General features: G+C 41.8%; 1 protein-coding gene across 1 annotated transcript in view; it reads right to left on the reverse strand.

The window, feature by feature from the left end:
* Positions 1 to 21,106, reverse strand: part of phlpp2 (PH domain and leucine rich repeat protein phosphatase 2) — a 48,283-nt gene that overhangs the window by 15,976 nt on the left and 11,201 nt on the right. The window contains exons 4-8 of the mRNA XM_034111744.2: positions 12,340 to 12,530; positions 11,625 to 11,750; positions 1,751 to 1,905; positions 552 to 698; positions 53 to 283 (exon numbers count right to left, since the gene is read on the reverse strand). Of these exons, the coding sequence (XP_033967635.1) occupies positions 53 to 283; positions 552 to 698; positions 1,751 to 1,905; positions 11,625 to 11,750; positions 12,340 to 12,530 (850 nt within the window). The remainder of the gene's footprint in view (positions 1 to 52; positions 284 to 551; positions 699 to 1,750; positions 1,906 to 11,624; positions 11,751 to 12,339; positions 12,531 to 21,106) is intronic.

Here is a 21,106-nt window from a genome sequence, read left to right on the forward strand (position 1 = left end):
TATAAGGCAGTAAAGAGGCTGAGAGCTGTTTATTCCCTGGCCGGCCTCTTACCGGAGGTCGATGTTTTTCAGGTGGCTCATTCTGGCCAGAGTACACAACTCCAGACTCTCCACTCTGTTCCCAGCCATGGCCAGCTTGTCCACTGCACTCAACCTCTCCAGCACAGCGGGGATGAGAGAAAAGTTGTTGAAGGAGAGTCCCAGGCCGTTCAGCTGCGTCAGGCCACCCAGCTCTTCAGGCAGGGAGCTGAGGCGGTTTCCATCCAAAGACAGCGTCTGCAGGCTGCAGGGATAAGTAGAGAAAACAGTCAACGTTCACTTCAAAGAGTGCTCAAAAGACATGCTTGTGTGACAGAGCAGCACCCTACGTTAAATAATGTATTTATGATGTAGTATAATTACCCCATGCAGTTAATACAAATTGTGTGGGAACTGTTATGCAAATCCTAAATATTGCATTCAAGTGTAAACATAAAACAATGGACAAAAAATAAAACACATTAAAACAGTGTGTTATGTTTGTATGTAGTATATGTATGTGTGAGTCCCACCTTTGAAGGTTGCCTATCTGTACAGGGACCGTGTGGAGACTGTTACAGGAGAGGTTGAGTTCAGTCAGGGTGAGGATCTCACACACACATTCAGGGAACACACCCAGACGGTTGTGAGACAAGTTCAGGCTCTTCAGCTGAGAAAACCTAAACAGAGAGAACAGAAAGCAGGACCTTCATTCATCATGACATCCGGAAAACAGATGTGCTGTGAAGATTACACGGCGTGATTTACCTAAGATCGACTTAGGTTCATTTTTGGTTGTTGTTGCTTTCAAATGAGTAACAGAAGGTGACTGTGATGTTGAGAAAGAGCAGTGAAGTACAGGGAGATCACAAATATCTGTATGTGGTCTTGCTGTGGTCCACATTACTCACGGCACTACGTTGTCTGAAGAACTATTTGTTGTACACCGGAAGAACGCAGTGGACAAGGAATGTGAATGAAAAGAAGAATTATGGTGCAAACTAACTTAAAAGCTGAGCCTGAACACCAGTTACTGAAATCCAGGGTGAACACAGTGGAAACCAAACACTGTAGATCAATTCCCCACAAGTTCACTGTGGGAGTTTTCTGTTGTAATTTATGCCTTTGGCTTGCAGCATCCTATTGAGACTAATTTGAAAGCAGCTAGGTACAATCAGTTAGTGCCTGGGGCAGGCAAGAAAGGGAAAGCATTCAGATCACACCATTTGTGACTTAGTATTACCAGTTTACAGATACAATGTCTATACTAAGTGTGTTTTGTCTCAGCTGGCTGTTTCAAATAGAAATACATCCCAGGCATCAATTCTGATGTGTGTGTATGCATTTGTAAAACGTGTCCAAGAGACTGGGCTGATCAATGAAGTGGTGCCATGCAGGTGCAATAAAATCTTCCACATTAACTCCACCTTCTCCAAGGTGGCGTCACAATACTAGTCAGAGTACAGAACATTTTCTTGATGCATAGAACTTCTTTCCAATTATACAAACTAAAAGCCTGCAGCAGCACTGGGTGCACAGAGACAATACTAAATGCACATATTTTTCACCGGATTGAGATCACTGTATTCAACACTCACAAGTATTACCTCCTGTGTTAAAAAAAAAAAACTACAACTTCAGCATAGCGGTGAAACGTGCAGTATTGATTCTGTTTTGCAGAAATGTATTAAATGTGTGTGGAAAATGCTTCAGGTTAACAATGTGTTAATACCTGGGGAGGTTGAGGAGGCCTCCAGGCCCCTGAAGGCTCATGAAGTTGTGTCTTAGGTTGAGGTGGGTGATATCCTGACTGTAAAACAGATATTCAGGCACTGCTTCCAGACTGTAGCAGGACAGGTCCACCAGGCTGACCGTCTGAGCCACCACCTTTACAGGAAGGAAAAATAACAATTAAATCAAAGTGCTTAGAGGGTATTTTTATTATACTTCGGCGTGTCTGAGTCACATCTATAATATCCAGGGTTTCCCACACAGACTATACTTGGGCGGGCTGCCCAGGTATATTAAAGGCCGCCCAAGTATATTTCGCGACCCATTTAGGTTTTTTTTGGTTTTGTTTTTTTATATATATTTTTTTTATTCGTCCGTGACCACGACGCCATCTGCGATCGATTAACTTGTGGACAATGATCCCTCGCTCCCTTGCTCTGATCTCGCCTCCTTCTGGCCTGTTAAGTGGCCTGCCTCACACAGGGTGACTGGCTGTCCACATGATGTGGCCTGCCGACATGGCCACTGTCATACAGATCATAAATCAAAGCCCTTGATTGGTCTCTGTGTGTCATTCAAGCTCTGGATAACCTCAGCTCAGGTGAGGTAAAGGACTCTCTGAGTGTTTAGATAGTTAACTTAGTCTAAGTTCTCAGTGGGTCTCAAACGGTGTGATCACCATTTATGTAAACACATATTTCCATTTGAGAGGGTAGTGATTGGTCTAATGCAGTGGTTCCCAACCTGGGGGGCGCCAAAGATCGTAGGGGGGGCTCCAGGCCTCAGATGATTTGAGGCCAAATATCATATTTAGACTTTTTTTTCTTCTTCTTTTCTTTTACATATAATTGTAAGGCAATACATGAATTTTACTAAAAGCCTTGTCTCCACATTACAATAAAATATAAAAAATAATTGACTAATTAATTTTAATAAAAATTCAAGTTAGTATAAAAGGCATAAAAAGACAGAAATGTATAATTCTTTCTTTAATATAACTGTTTCTTCTGCCCATAAAGTGTCCAAACCAGGCTTGTCTGGATAAGCGCATTTTTAAAACATAGTCATTGTCCATGCCGGTTTCAGTTGGATTACTTGTCACAGTTGCTCCGATCAGATCGGTCTCCTCCATTTTGTAGATTATTTACGACTTTTGAATCCACATAAACACATCAGCAAAATCCGGCTTACTTTGAGCATGTGTTTTAAACAGTTTAATCCCTTTGTGAATTGTTTCCACTTGCGCCGTCCTTTAATTTCTTCATATAGCGGGAATCCAAATAAATTAATCCTGAGTCCAATAACCATCACTCCAATAGTGCTCCTTAATTACGCTTTCATCCTCCTTTAACAAAATACTTCACATTCATCCAGTTTGTGACAGTAGTTATAGCATTTTTGAGACTTTTGAACTTTAATTACTGCTGTTGCGCCCCCCCCCCTCCCTTGTGTGTGTGTGGGGGGGGGGGGGGGGGGGGCGCAACTTCCAACAGGAGTCATTTGGGGGGGCTCTTGGGAAAAAAGGTTGGGAACCACTGGTCTAATGGATAGTGAGGTGGGCTGAAGATCGGAAGGCTGTGAGTTCAAATCCCGCCAGGAACACCACCACTAGTGTGCCCTTGAGTAATGCACTTAGCCCTTAGTTACTCCAGGGAGAATGTCCCTGTAATCGGTCATTATAAGTCGCTTTGGATAAAAGCGTCAGCTAAATGAAATGTAATGTGATTAGTAAAATAAGCATGAATAAATAAATAAAAAGTTAACTAGGTGAAAAAAGGTAAGATACACTTTTAAAACTTGTTGAGAGAAAACTAGTCTTTGCTGCTGCCTCAAAGAGGAGCAGGGGGGAGAGGATGGAGACAGGAGAGGCTGATTCAGGAGCACAGACACACTCACAACTATAAATGAACCAAAAATAAATTAATAAACAAGTTTCAGTGTTTTTTTCATATTGGAAATGGTATGATATTGGTTATGGCCATGATTTTATGATTATTGAAATGTATACAGTTCTGTTTAATATAGGTGTTTCCATAGATATAGTCTCTTTATTTTCTCCTCAAAATTCACCAGATTGATGCATTTAACTCCAAAATAAAATCTTACCGGGGGGGCATGCCCCTGGACCCCCCTAGAGGATTTGAGGTTGACCCCCACTAAAAATCACATGGATAGGTTCCTAAATACATTTATTTTTTTAAATAGTAACCCATTTCCATATTATCATGTGCGGGTGGTAGATTTAAACTATAGGGCTATCATTATGGGCCCTGCCTGTACCTGTTGGCTCTGCCATCGCGTAAAGGGTCTGCTAACAAGCGACCAACAGAAAGGTTAATGTTAATGTTGTTGCACGTCACCTCAACCCCCCCCAAGTATATTTCAGATCTGTGGGAAACACTGGCAGTTAATGGACCAGCACCAGAGGCGTTCCCATACACACAGGCGTTGGAGATGTTCTTCATGAAATCCCAGAAGGATGAAGTGCTCAGACAAACAGTGCCATATTTGCGCAAAATGATTATACAGGAATGAAAAGTCAATAAATAAACATGTTGTTAAAATCTTTTTTTTTTTAAATATCTCGCAACACAATCAGACGGGGACCACCCTCAAAGAGGTGAACTACAAGCACAACAAGCAGAAGGCTCCACTATTTAACTAATGTTCACCTGAAGTGATCTGGGACAACAGATAGTGAAAGCAACTGCAGTGGCCTCAGATTATGCAAGCAGCCAGCTGCCTTGCCAAGACATTACTTCAGACAGACAATGCCCCAGTTTCCAGTTCAATGAAGTTTATCTGCCAGGGAAACACAGCCATCACGAATTAAGGAATTAAGAAAGTGATAGAGTTACTCCCTAATATGAGGCAGTTCAAGTCAGCGCTTAGCAAACATGTGTAAACAATCCCAGTTTATTAGGTGCACCTATTTAAACTAATGCCGTCTAATTCAACTGCTCTGCAATAAATCCTACCTTCATTAGGTTATAATCTTTAGTTTAGTCATGGCTTGTACATGTGTGATTTTGTCCTAATTTTAGTATGGTTCATATCTCAGTCCACTTTCTCTGCTGTAACAGTGCAGTTACAAAGCTTTTTCCCACCCTCCATTATCAGAGAGGATTGTTTACAGGCCAGCCAACATGGCAGGCGACCCGCAGTGCTCGCAGTCTAGTCTCCTCCACAAACTCCAGGGCTGCACACTGTGCAGCAAACCAGAAAATGGGATGACAGCTCAGCAGAGCATGACATCACATCACTGCGTTTAGAGATGACGAAGACAAAACTGCCCATCTCCCACAAACTACTCATCTACCAGGCATTCTACAAAAACAATTCCTCTTTATAAAGTCTAATTAAATTATGTGAAAGCAGGGAGACAAATAAAAACCTGACGAGGGGTTGAAAGATAATTAAACAGTTGTTCCGTTTTTGATTTTTAGATTCTGTTTTATTAAATGTTATTAATATTATTGGGGTTTTATGGGGTTTCAGTTTTTTATGATTAGTAGGTTGGGGGCGGGGAGACCTTAGAGAAGGTTCTGACTGGACTGACTGGTTGCTACGTCTGGTTGCTTGGAGCTGAGTTGGTATAACCCTGAATTAGATTAGAACATTTTAGAAATATGAGGAATAACCTCTTGGTTTTATAAACCGTTTTGTAATTACTTCTTCATCCATTTTTGGATCTCTGCTGGGTTTTCTTTTAAAACCTTAAACCCCCCCTTGGGCTTGGTCCCTCCCCTCTCCCTCTGCGGATCTAAGGTCCGGTAGAGGGGGATGGGGCACAGAGTCGCTTATCCAGGCGGGGGAGTGCATCTGACGAAGAGATAGGTTGTTGTGCTCTCTATCTCTGTTTCTTATACTACATTTTCACCCTGGACTAGAGGGAAAGCGTTCTTGGACGCCTTTTCAGCTCTGTTTCTTACTATATTCTTCCTACCCCATTTACCTTGAACTATTCTAGGAGAGTGTGTTGACGTTGACTCGTTGGGCCTTTCCTCCTGTACTTGTTTGTGCCCCAGTTCTTTCCTTTAACTGAATCTAGGAGAGGGCATTTAGGCCTCTCTACTTCCTTCTTTTGATTAGTTTAGTTTTTCACCCCCTTTCCCTTGAACTAATTTATACGGGAGAGTGCATTTACGTAGTTACGTTGTGCCTCTCGGCGTATACTTTGACTTTCTGTCTCTTTGGAGAGTGCTAGTACGTTGGATACGTTGGGCTTTTTCACTGTTGTCCCTCTTCACCAGTATCCCATGTCCCCTATTCATAATTTGGGTCTTCATAATTTCCACCCTATTCTAAGGGGAAGCATGATGGTGCCTTTTCATTTCAATTTCTGGCTTTGTGTTTCTTCACCTCTTACTCGTTTAATATTTAGGAGAGTGCATTTACGTAGTCACGTTCTGCCTCTCTTCCTGGCTATTCTTTTCATACCCTTGTTTCTCTGAGAAGAGAAGAAATACTATTCTAAAAAGGAGCTGACACATGGTGTCTCTTCACTTGTACACTTGAGGGGTCAGAGTTCATATGGTGAGGGATTCCATGAGCGATATGCGCCGGCCTGTGCCTTTACCTTGGACTTCTAATAGAACTGCTCGGGTCTTGATAGATTGAGTGGGGAAGTTCATGAGATCTTTCTATATCAAGAATAACTTTTATCCAATGACCTTTTCCCTCTCTGTCTGTGTCTGTGTATTCTCTTAATAATAATTAATAATTCCTTACATTTATTATAGCGCATTATCAATGACTCAAAGCATTTACATATACACACATTGCACATCATACATGCAATGGTCAGAAACTGTGGACAATACCCACAGGAGCAAGTTCAGGTGAAGGGTCTTGCCCAAGGACCCACCGGCTTTACAGACGCAGCAGCGGTGGGGTTTCACCCCTTGATCTGATGATCATTGCACAGCGCACTGCGCCACACCGTCCATCTTCACGCCTCGAGGTCATCGAGCTTTTACAAGTATACATTGGTATTATACATGTACTGTGGACAATACCCACAGGAGCAAATCCGGGTGAAGTGTCTTGCCCAAGGACACAACGGCCTGACGCAGTGGCGGCGGGAGCGGGTTTCGAACTGGAGTTCCCCAGCACTCCCCCTTGATCTGATGATCGGATGCACAGACCACTGCGCCACCCGTCTCTTGTTCCGATTAACCCAGCGAAATCTTTTTTCTTGTTTTGTATCTATATCTACGCCGGGATCCGGAGTCGAGGCTGATCCTCTTGCTGTAGTCCTGTGTCTTGGATCCTCTATCCTGAGTTCTGGATTAAGTCGTGGACTTCGGGTCGTGGCTGAATCTGTCTCTGCGGTCCTGCTTTGGGTCTCGTCATGCTGCTTCCCTGATGGCTTCCTCAGGATTGTAGCTGACATCCTCGTGGATTCATCTTCTTATTACAGACACATGCATTTCCTAACATTCGGTCTATATGCTGAAAATGTATTATCTCTTCGATTTACACACGGCATATATTGCACGTCTGTCCGTCCTGGGAGAGGGATCCCTCCTCTGTTGCTCTCCCTGAGGTTTCACCCATTTTTCCCCCTTAAACTGTGGGTTTTCTCTGGAAGTTTTTCCTTGTTCGATGTGAGGGTCTAAGGACAGAGGGTGTCGTTTTTCTCATACTGATATTCTGAACAATCTGTGTTGTTGTATTTGCTGTAAAGTGTCTCTACTGTAGGCTAATTTTATTATATGTACAGCACTTTGGCTCGACGAAAAATCGTTTATAAATGTGCTATATAAATTAAACTTGATTTGATTTGATGATTTGCATAGAAAATAAACATTGTGAATCAATGTAATGGATGAAAAACACAAGGAAAGGAGACATGGAAAATAGAAAGCTCTTTGGGAAGGGAATAACAGCTCATTGCATAAATGGAGATACATTGGTTTTTAGCAGTCAATGTGTTCATGTCAGTCCTCCTTTGAAAGTCTCGTTTTTAGTCTTACGCATCCGACCTGGAAAACTTTGCAGCCAATCTTATTTGTTACAGTGTACCAGGTCCTTATTCAGAATTCTTCGGTATTGAAATTGAGCAACTATTAGTCGAACCGCATAATCCTGCTTTATCCGACCATTTCTTAGTAACTTTTGAAGTACTATTACGAGACTTCAAAGCATTAGTCAAAAGCTCTTGCAGCAGAAACCTATCTGTTAGTGCTATAGCCAAATTTAAGGAAGAGATTCCACCAATACTTAACTCGATAGCATGTCTGCATGTAAGGGAGGAAACTTATACAAAATGTACACCACCCCAAATTGATCATGTTGTTGATAGTGCTACAGATGCGCTGCGAATAAAATTAGACTCTGTTGCTCCTTTGAAAAAGAAGAAAATAAAACAACATAGATTAGCTCCATGGCATAATGTCGAAACCCGCACAATAAAGCAAATGTCGAGACAACTTGAAAGGATATGGCGTTCCACTAAACTTGAAGAATCTCGTTTAATTTGCCATATTACTCTCAATGAATATAAGAAAGCAATGCGTAAAGCAAGAGCAGCCTACTACTCTTCATTAATAGATGAGAATAAGAATAATGCAAGATTTATTTTCAGCACTGTATCCAGGCTGACGGAGAGCCACAGCTCCATTGAGCCTTCTATTCCCATAGCATTCAGTAGTAAAGATTTTATGTGCTTTTTTAACGATAAAATTGTTACTCTTAGAAACAAAATTAATTACCTCTTGCCTTTGACCAGTATAGTGTTATCAACAGCTCCCGGAAACGTAAGTTCTAATATTACACTAGATAGTAAACTAGAATGCTTTTCAGCCATTAACCTTGAACAATTAAATTAAATGATTCTCTCTTCTAAACCATCAACGTGCATGTTAGACCCAATTCCAACTAAGCTGTTGAAGGAAGTTTTTCCATTAATTAGCACTTCTTTATTAAATATTATGAATATGTCTTTATTATCAGGCTATTTTCCACAATCATTCAAAGTAGCAGTGATAAAACCGCTTCATAAAAAGCACAACCTCGATCCAGAGCTTTTAGCCAACTATAGACCTATTTCTAATCTTCCGTTCCTCTCAAAGATTCTTGAGAAAGCGGTCGCAAAACAGCTGTGTGATTACTTAAAAAACAATGATTTATTTGAAGATTTTCAGTCTGGCTTTAGAACACATCATAGCACAGAGACAGCTCTGGTTAAAGTCACAAATGACATTCTAATAGCCTCAGACAAGGGACTTGTCTCTATTCTTGTTTTGCTCAATCTCAGTGCTGCATTTTATACTATCGACCATGATATCTTATTGCAAAGACTAGAGCACTTAGTTGGCATACAGGGAACTGCTTTAGGCTGGTTTAGGTCCTATCTATCTGAACGCTCTCAGTTTGTACGTGTTAACGATGAATCTTCCACGCAAACCAAAGTTAGCCATGGAGTGCCACAGGGTTCAGTGCTCGGACCTATTTTGTTCACATTATATATGCTTCCGTTAGGCAATATTATAAGGAATCATTCCATCTACGTAACATTGCAAAAATCAGGCATATCTTGCCTCAAAACGATGCAGAGAAACTAGTCCATGCATTTGTTACTTCAAGGCTGGATTATTGTAACTCCTTATTATCAGGGTGTACCAAGAAGTCAGTCAAGTCGCTTCAGCTGATTCAAAATGCTGCAGCTCGTGTACTAACCAGAGTTAGGAAAAGGGACCACATTAATCCTGTTCTGGCAGCTATACACTGGCTCCCTATAGAACACAGGATAGAATTTAAAATTCTTCTTCTCGCCTACAAAGCCCTTAATGGGCAGGCGCCATCTTACCTTAAATAACTCATTATACCCTACTGTCCTATTAGGGCATTGCGTTCCAAGAATGCAGGGTTGTTGGTTGTTCCAAGAGTCTCTAAAAGTACAATGGGAGCCAGAGCCTTTTCTTATCAAGCTCCACATTTGTGGAATCAGCTTCCAGTTTGTGTTCGGGCGGCAGACACCCTATCCGTTTTTAAGAGTGCGCCTTCCTTTTTGATAAAGCTTATAGTTAAGGCTGATTAGATCAGCCCCTAGTTTTGCTGATATAGGCTTAGTTTGTCGGGGGACATCTTACTTCTTCCTTCTCTCTGTCTATACCTGTGTACTCTCATGTTCCGATTAACCCAGCTTCCCCACATTTCTTTCTTTTTGGTGTCTATATACGCCGGGATCCGGAGACATGGATGATCCTGCGGTCCTGTGTCCTGGATCGCGAGCCCTGGATCTTGAGTCGTGGCTGTGGTCCTGGATCATAGGTCCTGGATGGATATCCTCGTGGATTCATCTTCCTATTATACACACATACATTTCCAAACATTTGGACTACCTATGTTGCAAATGTATTATCTTTTCAATTTACACACGGCATCTATTGCACGTCTGTCCGTCCTGGGAGAGGGATCCCTCCTCTGTTGCTCTCCCTGAGGTTTCTCCCATTTTTCCCTTTAAACTGTGGGTTTTCTCCGGAAGTTTTTCCTTGTACGATGTGAGGGTCTAAGGACAGAGGGTGTCGTATTGTCATACTGATATTCTGTACACACTGTGAAGACCACTGAGACAAATGTAACATTTGTGATATTGGGCTATATAAATAAACATTGATTGATTGATTGATTGATCGATAACTCAATAGACAATGCATTTAGGGTGCAGAATTAACTTATTCATCCATTGGTCAAATGACTAGTTAATTTAACTAGCCACTCAATACATTTGAGTGATGCAAATGTACTATCCATGTGCATATTTTACCAACATTTAGCTTGTACATTTGCATACAATCCACAATGTAATCAGAACATTTTTAATTGGACAGAGAAACCAGGAAACTCTGCTTTTAGGCGGTTGACAAGCTAGTCCAAATAGCAGAGCTGACCATAGCTACACTTCTCAATCGGGTATATATGCATATATATGTACACAGCAGTCATGAGTCACTTTCCCCTTGTTGTGTTCTGTCCTACAAGCACATTTTGCTAGCACAACTATTCTTGCTGTCTCCCTCACACATGCATGCACACGAGCACACCATATTTAGGATTTAGGCAATGTAGCATAAACACTGACCCAAATTCACCGAAGACATTCATCAGTCGTCTTCCCCAGTCTCCATAAAGGCCTCTTGTCTAAGACTCAGCCTGAGTACAGGCCACTACAGGCTACTTTAAACCGGTAATCCATACCACCATGCTAGAGACAGATCCTTGACTTAGCATGATTCTGCAACTAATTGGATTCCTCTCTTTTTTTTCTGTTGGCTTTCTCTTCCATTGCTAATTGTACGCTGGCTCTGCCTTGGTGGAGGCTCTCACAGTAGCTGTTCAGTTCCAGGAAGGAGCAGCAGTACAATAGCCATTAATTAGGATATTAGAGACAAAGCCAGCTGAGCAGAACAGAAACAATGGATTTTTTGAAGAACAGCAGTGACAACCTGACAAGATGATGAAAGACACACAGTATAACACCAAAACAGAATGTGTTGGGTCATTTAGCATCCTCTAATCCACAGTGACTTTTAGAACAAAACCTCTACTGGTAAGGGCCTTTGTAAAAATAAATCGAAGAGCCCTCTGATAGAAATAGAAAAGATAAACTTTGTGAGTAGAGTTACGCTGTTCAATCGATGTCAGACACCGCTGAGAGTCTTCCTCTGTGGAGCAAATCAGACGCATTCAGAGAGGCGGTTTCTGATTGGAAGACTCAACTGGCAGAAGGCAACTGTAGTCCCAACAGTTAATCTCTGATTCAAGCAGAAACCCAGCGGGACTAAGGCAAACAAACAAACTGCTGCAGAAAGAAAACACATATTGTGTCACGCACACAAGGTAACACAAACTCTTTGTCTCTAACTTACTTTGGATGCCTGCCGATGCCATCGTTGGTAGTCTGCGAGTGTGTCAAAGTTGACAAAGTACGCCTGGGCCTGTGATCCGGCTGAGCTGAACATCAGGCAGTGCTGCCTCCGCCTCACCTCCTCCACCTCAATACAAAGACAATACACAGATACGATAAGGAGGAACACTGGGAGACAAAACACAAACGGAACATGATGATTATCATTACTCATTATTGCAATGATATTGGTAAAGGAAAAATTAAATGTTCTGACATTATAACATAGTAATATATTATTCAGAGTCAGTTGGCTTATTGTTATTCTCAATTCCAACCAGGCCATAATATCGCCCTGCTTTTGTTTTGTTATTTGAGATATAGTGGATTTCTGTGTGCAAGTAGTAACGTGTTCAACGAATCTGCACTGTCCATGGCTTTTAAGCTCTTAACTATTTTCCATTGAAGGCCAGGAGTAAATAAACTCAAACAAATTAATTGACTTCCTGTCTTTGGAACAATGTAACACTGAAATCTGCTGCTCTATTTCTTTAGGTGTATATATTCTGTGTCCTACATAGTACACAGTTGAAATGCAGTGCTTAAGATGATAGAGTCTGCCAGCAGTGATGCGTCATCTATTTACTGGAGAGATGTATCCAGCTCTCCGAACCAGCTGTCTTGTTCCAGTGTGTCTACAGCCCAGCTTCTCTGATGTCCAAACACTGAACCCTCACCTTGCCCCCCACCAGGGGCAGGATGTGCATCTTCCCAGTCAGGCAGTCTTTGACGGAGGCCACGATTAGACAGGTGCCGCAGAGGATGACCTGCCGCTCTGCCCACTTGTGCAGCTGCGACTTGCCCTTCCTGACGCTGAATACGCCTTTCAGCAAGGTGCGCTCCTGCTGGTCTGCATTCACAGGACGCTCTGGAGGGAGAAGCCCACACAGAGAGAGAGAGAGAGAGAGAGAGAGAGAGAGAGAGAGAGAGAGAGAGAGAGAGAGAGAGAGAGAGAGAGAGAGAGAGAAAGAGAGAGAGAGAGGTTAGCTTAGATCTTCAGATGTCCATCTTCTGCAAAAGAACCCCCAAGCCTCCTGTGAGAAAGACATTCAGTTAATTAATAGCAAATGTTCTGCAGTTATACAATTATGAGGGAAGCTTCCAGAAAATGAAGTCATGCAGATGCTCACAGGTCAGCATGATATCACCTATATGTTAGTCTGTGCCTTAGCTTAATCATTCCAGGAACTGAGCTTACATCAGCATTTCGGATGGACACTGCCCTATTATCTCACACCCTATACATCTGGATAGATTTCATGATATGATAACAAGTTTGATCTTCAGGGTTAAGGTAAGAAAGGTTCACCATTAAACTCCTTTATTATAAATCATTATTATAGTTTCTGCTATTACTGGACCAAACCCAGACCTCCATATATTTGTTGGGGTATTCAGTGGGATACAGGTCGGTTTGGATTTAGTAGTTTTCAAACCTACAAAGGACTTAATCTCTTTCTCTCTAGCTGTACCAATCCTGTGTTTGTCATGTGTTGCAAGTAGATACACAATGCCCAGTGAACAGTGAGGAAAAGATGGTCGTGCAGGGGGGCCTATTTAAAATGTTTCTTTAATTTTTGAAAACACACATTACTGTCAAGTGAATCCAATGTTTAATTAGCAAAATCGGCCAATTTGGTTAAAAGGTGTCGGTTTTTGGCCTACACAGAAGAAGACAGATGTAAAGGTAAAGGTGCAGCTACAGGCTCACCCTAAGGCCAGCTCTCAATTTATCTTCACATTTAAGGATCCAAGCGCTTTACTTTTCCCTTTAATTCTTCCTCCCTCACTTTATATAAATCAACACGCCAGTCAACATGTCGAAGCCGTCCGTCCGTCCGTCCATCCATCCATCCATCCATCGCTGTCTTCACCTGGCAGAAGCATCAGTCTTATCGTTAATGACTCAGGGTTTTGTCAAGTTTTGCTCTTTTCAAATAAATTGTTCCAGTCTGCACAACAGGCATCTGGAGCTGGCCTGTGCTGAAGGACACAGCAGACAGCAGGGATGTTGTCTCTGCCAGGCGTCAAGTACACTCAGGATTATGAAAGGTCAAAACAGCACAGAAGAGACACTGCCTCAGCCTCTTGTCCTCTGTTGTTACATTTTCCTTAAACCAACTTATGCTGCATCCCACTCAGAAGCTCTTATTGGCAATCTGCTCTCTCTCCCTCGTTCTGTATGACTCGCTCTTCCTCTCCGCCTTCCCTTTCGCTTTGCAAGGGCATCCAAATGAAATGAAAGGCTGTCTATTTCTTTTTTCTCACCAGTGAAACATATAACGAACAATCCAAGTGCTTCTGACAACAAATTGGCTGGCTGGCAGATCAATAGAGTGACTGATCCTTGGGTGTCTATCTCCTCACTCAAAGAGAGAACATTGGAGAGACAATCCCTTACAGGGTCAGCGGTGGGTAATAAGAGCTATGAGAAAGGGCCGGGGGAAACACCTGGACATAGAGCTGGTTAGGGACCACAATGCTTCTTACTCATGCACTGTAATGTGTCTGTAGCACTAAAGGCTTAAAGGCTGCATTGAATGTTTTCTCAGATTCGTATTCTTCTTTACATTATTGTTGACACTGAATTTCTATCAAAGTTTTAAGACTTTATTGTATTGAGGCAAAGCTTTCGTGTAAGTGCTTGTGTCAAGGCTGTTTTGTTAAATGAAAAAAAATGGTGTAATTGTGTCTTTCAGAATGCTGAAGCCCTGCCAAAAGACGCAGATCCTGCCAGCGTCGAGCAGGACCCACATGAAGAGCCTCAGGGGGGTCTGTGGGACATTTATTACCTGACAGCCATGTTCACAATATAACAGGTGTTCTTTGTCCCTGATGTTCAGGTAACCTTACCAAGCAATCGTAGAAAGAGCAAGAAGAGATGCATACAGTACAACACCCGGGTGTAAATAGCTACAGTGCTTAAAGGTCCCATGTCATGGCCATTTCCACTGATCATAATTCCATTGTTGAGGTCTACTAGAATAGATTTATACTGTGCAATTTTACAAACTCACATTGGTTTCGCATACAGCATCTCTGTAAAGTATGTGTATTCAGCAGTATTCACTCTCTCCACTAAACGGCCCTGTGAGCCCAGTGTGCTCCGATTGGTCGGGACCAGTCGGGACGTTGTGAATCGCGCTGAGCTCCGTGGAGGTGTGATTTCCTTATTTAGCGATACACAGCCAAACTCACCCTGAGCACACACAAAGTCACAGCCGAAGTAAAAACAATAAGTGTGGCTTGATATTGAGTCAGAAAAAGGTTGATAAACGCTGTGAGAATGGATCTGCAGAGAGAATTTTGCCGCGATCCCAACTGTCTGTTATCAGCCTGCAGCCAGGGAGGAGAGATCAGCAGAGCTGCATGCACTGAGTGTGTGAGGAAGTCCGTGGATTGGTCAATTTGGACCAATCAGCGGGGGCTTAACGTAACGGCTCAGCGGACGTAACGTAACGGCTCCACGGATTGGTCCATTTCGTTCCGGAGACGACATGACATCATGATGTACCCGGAAGAATCAAATGGACAGTGACGTATCTCCAACGAGGCGTTTTGGGGAGGTATTTTCTGTGTTAGAGTTTACTCGCTACATGGTGTACTTTGAGGGTTTTGACTCTGCACACCGTTTACATGCATAAAAACCTTCATAACACACAAGGGGACGGGTAATAACCGGACTTTATACATCCACCATAGGGGAATACAATTTGACGCAGCAGCACAAGGGAATGAAGTTATCAAAGAAACATTTCCATAAATATCTATACATCCAAAACAGTATCTAAAGTGTAGCCCGGGTGTAAATAGCATTGTTAGCTACTGACAACTGGGTGTAAATAGCATTGTTAGCTACTGACAACTGGGTGTAAATAGCATTGTTAGCTACGGCCACCCGGGTGTAAAATAGCATTGTTAGATACGGACACCCGGGTGTAAATAGCATTGCTAGCTACGGACACCCGGGTGTAAATAGCATTGCTAGCTACGGACACCCGGGTTGCGTTCCAATAATCAGCTCCTAAATTCTAACCCTATCTCCTATTCCTTGACCTCTGAGTGAAACGTCACAGGGTTAAGGGATAGTGGATAGGAGAATTCAAAAGGACTTAGGAGAAGAGACTGCGGTACTTTAGAGAATCCGACTGCACTTTCACTATCTGACGTGTTTATGATGCGCCAGCGGACGTCATGAATGTGCGTCTGCTGCTGTGGGGGAACTATGGAAACTACAGTTTTCTATACAGCGGACTACAACATGGATGTTCAATAAGAACCACGGACTACTGTAAACTCATCTAGAGACTCTGCACCGTGCTCTGATGCTGCTGCTTTGCTTTATGAATGTGGACAACAGAGAAACATATTCTTCATGACCAAAGTTGGATTTGAAATAAAAAAGTTAAGTGAAACTTATGCTCGTCACCCTCTCCCTCCGGTCCACATTAATACAAATGATCCCAATAATACATATATTTGTATGAACTGAAAAGATCTTAAAATAAATAAAAAATAATAAATGTATTTATTATAAACGTTAGTCCTTAACATCTATCACTGTGTATATCACCATTCAAAGATCTTTTAAAAGCTGAACAAACCCCACACAGCTCAGTAAAGACTGTGAAATGTTGACTTTATTTGATCATTTCAGTAAAAACTAACGTTCATATTTCTCTCTTTGATTATAATACTGATGAACGTTCAAAACAAAGCACTTTGGCAACTTACCACATACGTTTTAAAATGCTTAATAAGCACCGTAACTTTCATGATATAATTTCTCGGTCATAATCGGTTGTTTCCGTGAACGGCCGACTGTTGTGTGACGGCAAATGCTGCGGCTGCAATGCATTGTGGGGCAGAATTTTCTCCTCTCCTTTCGGTAAGGGAGGTCCAGTGGTTCCTAAGCTAAAGGAGGTTATAAAGGAAGTTTGAAGCCTCCTTTCATTTAGAGAATTGGAACGGCACTTAACATGGCTGCCATTGAGGGACTTCCGGGTCATTTCACTCCGTTAGGAAGGTTCCTAAGAGAAATGGGCTGAAGTCGAATAGTCCATTTAGCTTAGGAACCTTCCTAAAGGAGTGAAATGACCCGGAAGTCCCTCAGTGGCAGCCATGATAAGTGGCGTTCGAATTCTCTAGAATGATGAGAATGATAGGAAAGGAGGTTTCAAACTTCCTTTATAACCTCCTTTAGCTTAGGAACCACTGGACCTCCCTAACCGACAGGAGAAGCGAAAATGCTGCCCCACAATGCCTTGCAGCCGCAGCATTTGCCGTCACTCAACAGTCGGCCGTTCACGGAAAAAAACGATTATGACGGAGAAATGATATCATGAAAGTTACGGTGCTTATTAAGCTTTTTAAAACATAGGTGGTAAGTTGCCAAAGTGCTTTGTTTTGAACGTTCATCAGTATTATAATAAAGAGAGAAATATGAACGTTAGTTTTTACTGAAATGATCAAATAAAGTCAACATTTCAGTCTTTACTGAGCTGTGTGGGGTTTGTTCAACTTTTAAAAGATGTTTGAATGGTGATATACACAGTGATAGATGGTAAGGACTAACATTTATAATAAATACATCTGTATTGATTTTAAGATCTTTAGTTCATACAATCATACGTATTGGGATCATTGGTATTAATGTGGACCGGAGGGAGAGGGAGACGAGCATAAGTTTCACTTTCCTTTTTTATTTCAATTCCAACTTTGGTCCTGAAGAATATGTTTCTCTGTTGTCCACGTTCATAAAGCAAAGCAGCAGCATCAGAGCACGGTGCAGAGTCTCTCGATGAGTTTACAGTAGTCCCTCGTTCTTATTAAACATCCATGTTGTAGTCCGCTGTATAGAAAACTGTGGTTTCCACGGTTTCCCCACAGCAGCAGACGCACACATTGACGTCCGCTGGCGCATCATAAACACGTCGGATAGTGAAAGTGCATTCGGATTCTCTAAAGTACCGCAGTCTCTTCTCCTAAGTCCTTTTTAATTATCCTATCCACTATCCCTTAACCCTGTGACGTTTCACTCAGAGGTCAAGGAATAGACGATAGGGTTAGAATTTAGGAGCTGATTTTTAAACTATCCGACTGCAGCCCCGGACTATTGGAACGCAACCCCGGGTGCAAATAGCATCTGCCTAAAAAATATCATTTTGATATTTCAAACGAGAATGTTATTACTGTCACTGCTCTTGCCATGCAATGAATCCACACACACATCTTTCATTTCCATGTAAGATACTACAACAAATACCTTCAGATACTTCGATAGAGTATTTGCAATTGTAGTTTACTTTCAACAACATCAAAGCTTTTCGGTAATATAAACAACAGTGCAGAGGGTAAGTTAGAAGAAACCCATTAAAACAAGTAATTAAGCAAACACTCGCCCACTGCACCACACACATCAATAAACTCATAATCACGCACCCACTCGCTACGAACTGACACAGGTTGACAAGATGCTCTCACTGGCTTCACAGTGTATCACCAGAAACAAGCACACTCCACACTGCAGGACGCTAGCATACAGTCTGTTCCCGCTCATCAATCCTCTTAACACCCATTATACAAGAAGGATTTTCTATTCAACCATGAAACCCGCAAGGAGTTGTTGGGTTAAAAATGTCCAAAGCGACCTTCCATTCTATAACAAGAAATATCTTATATTAGTTATTATCTCCTGTACCTATACACTTTTATTCAAACACTGCAATTTTCTTTGCTGGATTTATTTGACTCATACATACATATGAGACAGACCACCTGGTGGGTTTGCTATCCTGGCTCCAAAATGGTGGAATGAGCTCCCCATTGACATCAGGACAGCAGATAGCTTACACACCTTCCGGCGCAGACTGAAAATTCATCTCTTTCGACTCCACCTCGAGCGATAGAACTATTAACAAAGCACTTATATACTAATAAAGGACTGGCTTATCTAAAGCCAGTTGAGTAGCACTTGAAATGTTTTAGCTCTATGAAACCTGATGTACTTATATGATTCTGTTTTCTTCAAGTTTGTATTTTGTTGGTCGAACGTACTTATTGTAAGTCGTTTTGGATAAAAGCGTCAGCTAAATGCAATGTAATAATGTAACCACCAATTATTTGCACTAATGTGGGAGAATTAGCTTTCCAAATTAGTCAAAGCACCATTGGGATGCCTTGATAGTTGTATTGTATGAAATATAACCTCAGCGTCCTGGGTTATATTCCAGCCTTGGGAACTTTGTTGCATGCCATAACTCTCTCACTCCCCCATAACTATGTAGTCTGTCAAAGAAGAGCCAACATGCCAAAAAAGAAAGCCCCTTTGGCTCAGAAAGGAGTAGAAGTCAAATGATTAGTCGATTCCATTAAGCTGCAACTACTCTGACAATCAATAATTTGTTTGAGCCATTTATAAAGCTAAAACGTGTATTCCTACTCTTATAATGGATATATGTGTAGGTGTTTGAGTCTATAAGATCAATAAAAAGGTTAAAAAGTAAAATATGATATCACTTAAATAAGTTGTTTGCTGGAGCTATGCTTGATCATGTGCGCATAAAATCAATCAATACCACCACTCATCTGAAAATCATTTGCCTATTTACACAATATCAGAGTCCAAGCCATAAAGAGACAACTTTTCAAACAAACACACACACATGCTATCCCTCAAGGCCTATGGGGCTATTAGTTGCTACGGAAACAGGTTGTTCACAAAATCAAAGTCCAGCCTGAGTTGGTAATAATAATAATAATAATGAGTTCCATTTATAAAGCACTTCATATTTGAATGCAAATCCCGAAGTGCTACAAGTAGTGAGCATGAACAGTATAAATAAACATTACACAACACGGTAGAATTAATTAAAAAGCAATAAAAAAATAAATAAAATAAAAATAAAAATAAAAGGGTGATAAAAATGTCTAGGCAAAGGCTCTTTTGAAGAGATGGGTTTTGAGGCCTTTTTTAAAAGCCTCCACGGTCTGTGGTGCTCTCATTTGGTCGGGGAGAGCGTTCCACAGGCTGGGAGCAGCCGAGCAGAAGGCCCGGTCTCCCATAGTACGGAGCTTAGTCCTGGGGGGTTTGAGGAAATTGGAGTTGCTGGAACGGGTGGTCCGCAAGGAGGTAAGGGGGGTGAGGAGTTCCTTGAGGTAGGGAGGGGCAGTTCCATGGACACACTGGTGGGTGAGGACGGAGACCTTGAATTCGATCCTCAGTTCCACGGGTAGCCAGTGTAGTGCTTTAAGGATGGGGGTGATGTGATCATATTTGCGCACCCTCATCAGGATCCTAGCAGCGCTGTTCTGGATGTACAGTATGGTAAACCTCCATACTGTCTCTACAACCTCTGACTGCTCTGTGGAGTCAGCCAAATCAATCCCATCCCTCTGATGACGGATGATGTTGACCATTCCCAGCAGCTCCACAGGGGTTTGGTGACATAGTTGTGGGTTTTCTGTTGCAGGATGTTTTTGTCCAAGCTACGGGGGTCTGGAGGAGCAGGGTCACAGAGAGGCTTCACTAAACGAATCATCAATGTGTCAAGCGGCCTCCTTCGAGAGGCGGACAAACTACAGGGACTGTGTGACAAGTGACAGATCAGAGAGTCGTCGGTATGGCTTCTTATCTCTCCTGTGTTTATCTCATGTGTGGCTGTGGCCTTCACTCCCCTGCAAACTTCTCACTTCACTTGGCATGCCAGGTGAGCAATGAGGTCTCAACAGGTCAGATTCTACTCCATTACATATGAATTACAATCCCCAGAGAAACAGAAGGGAAGAGGGATAGAAGGGAAGAGAGGGGTGACAGAGAGAAGGGAGAGAAAAGGAACAGAGGGGGATATGATAAAAGTGTAAGACAGAATGTGATTGGCTTTTGAAAGCTGAGAGGAAGCGAAGTGGGAAAGTAACTGATATTCATAATATTGTGGGTCACAGCATATCTTCATGTTTAATACTTGAACTATGAATTTATAATATTGAATGTAGTATTGAAAATGGCAAATATTTGGAAATCCAATATTGTTGAAGTTGTTTTTTTCAAACAATAAAGCCAAAATTGTGATGGTTTCAGCCTCAGAATGATGAATATGTCTAAAATAATGCCTTCCAGAAAAACCTATAAATTATCTTTGGTCATTTGACTGTTAGCCCAAACAAAACAACACATGTGATGCCATACCTTGACTTCTAGGAAATTGTGATGCACATTCAGACTAGTCAGCAGATCAACTAATCGTTAGTTGCATTCCTAATTAGAATAATAAACATGCATGCTTTTTGTGAATGCCAGCATACATTATGTTGGCAACAGTGGACCACTCAGATTTGAACCAAATCGTCTATTCTCCTGAAATCCTATTAAAAATAAATGTATGATAGAAAAATAATCAGTATTTGAAATGATTTATTACTGTATGAGGTATAAGGAAACACGTG

The sequence above is a fragment of the Pseudochaenichthys georgianus genome, chromosome 3 (genome assembly GCF_902827115.2).
Source record: "Pseudochaenichthys georgianus chromosome 3, fPseGeo1.2, whole genome shotgun sequence".
NCBI lineage: Eukaryota > Metazoa > Chordata > Actinopteri > Perciformes > Channichthyidae > Pseudochaenichthys > Pseudochaenichthys georgianus.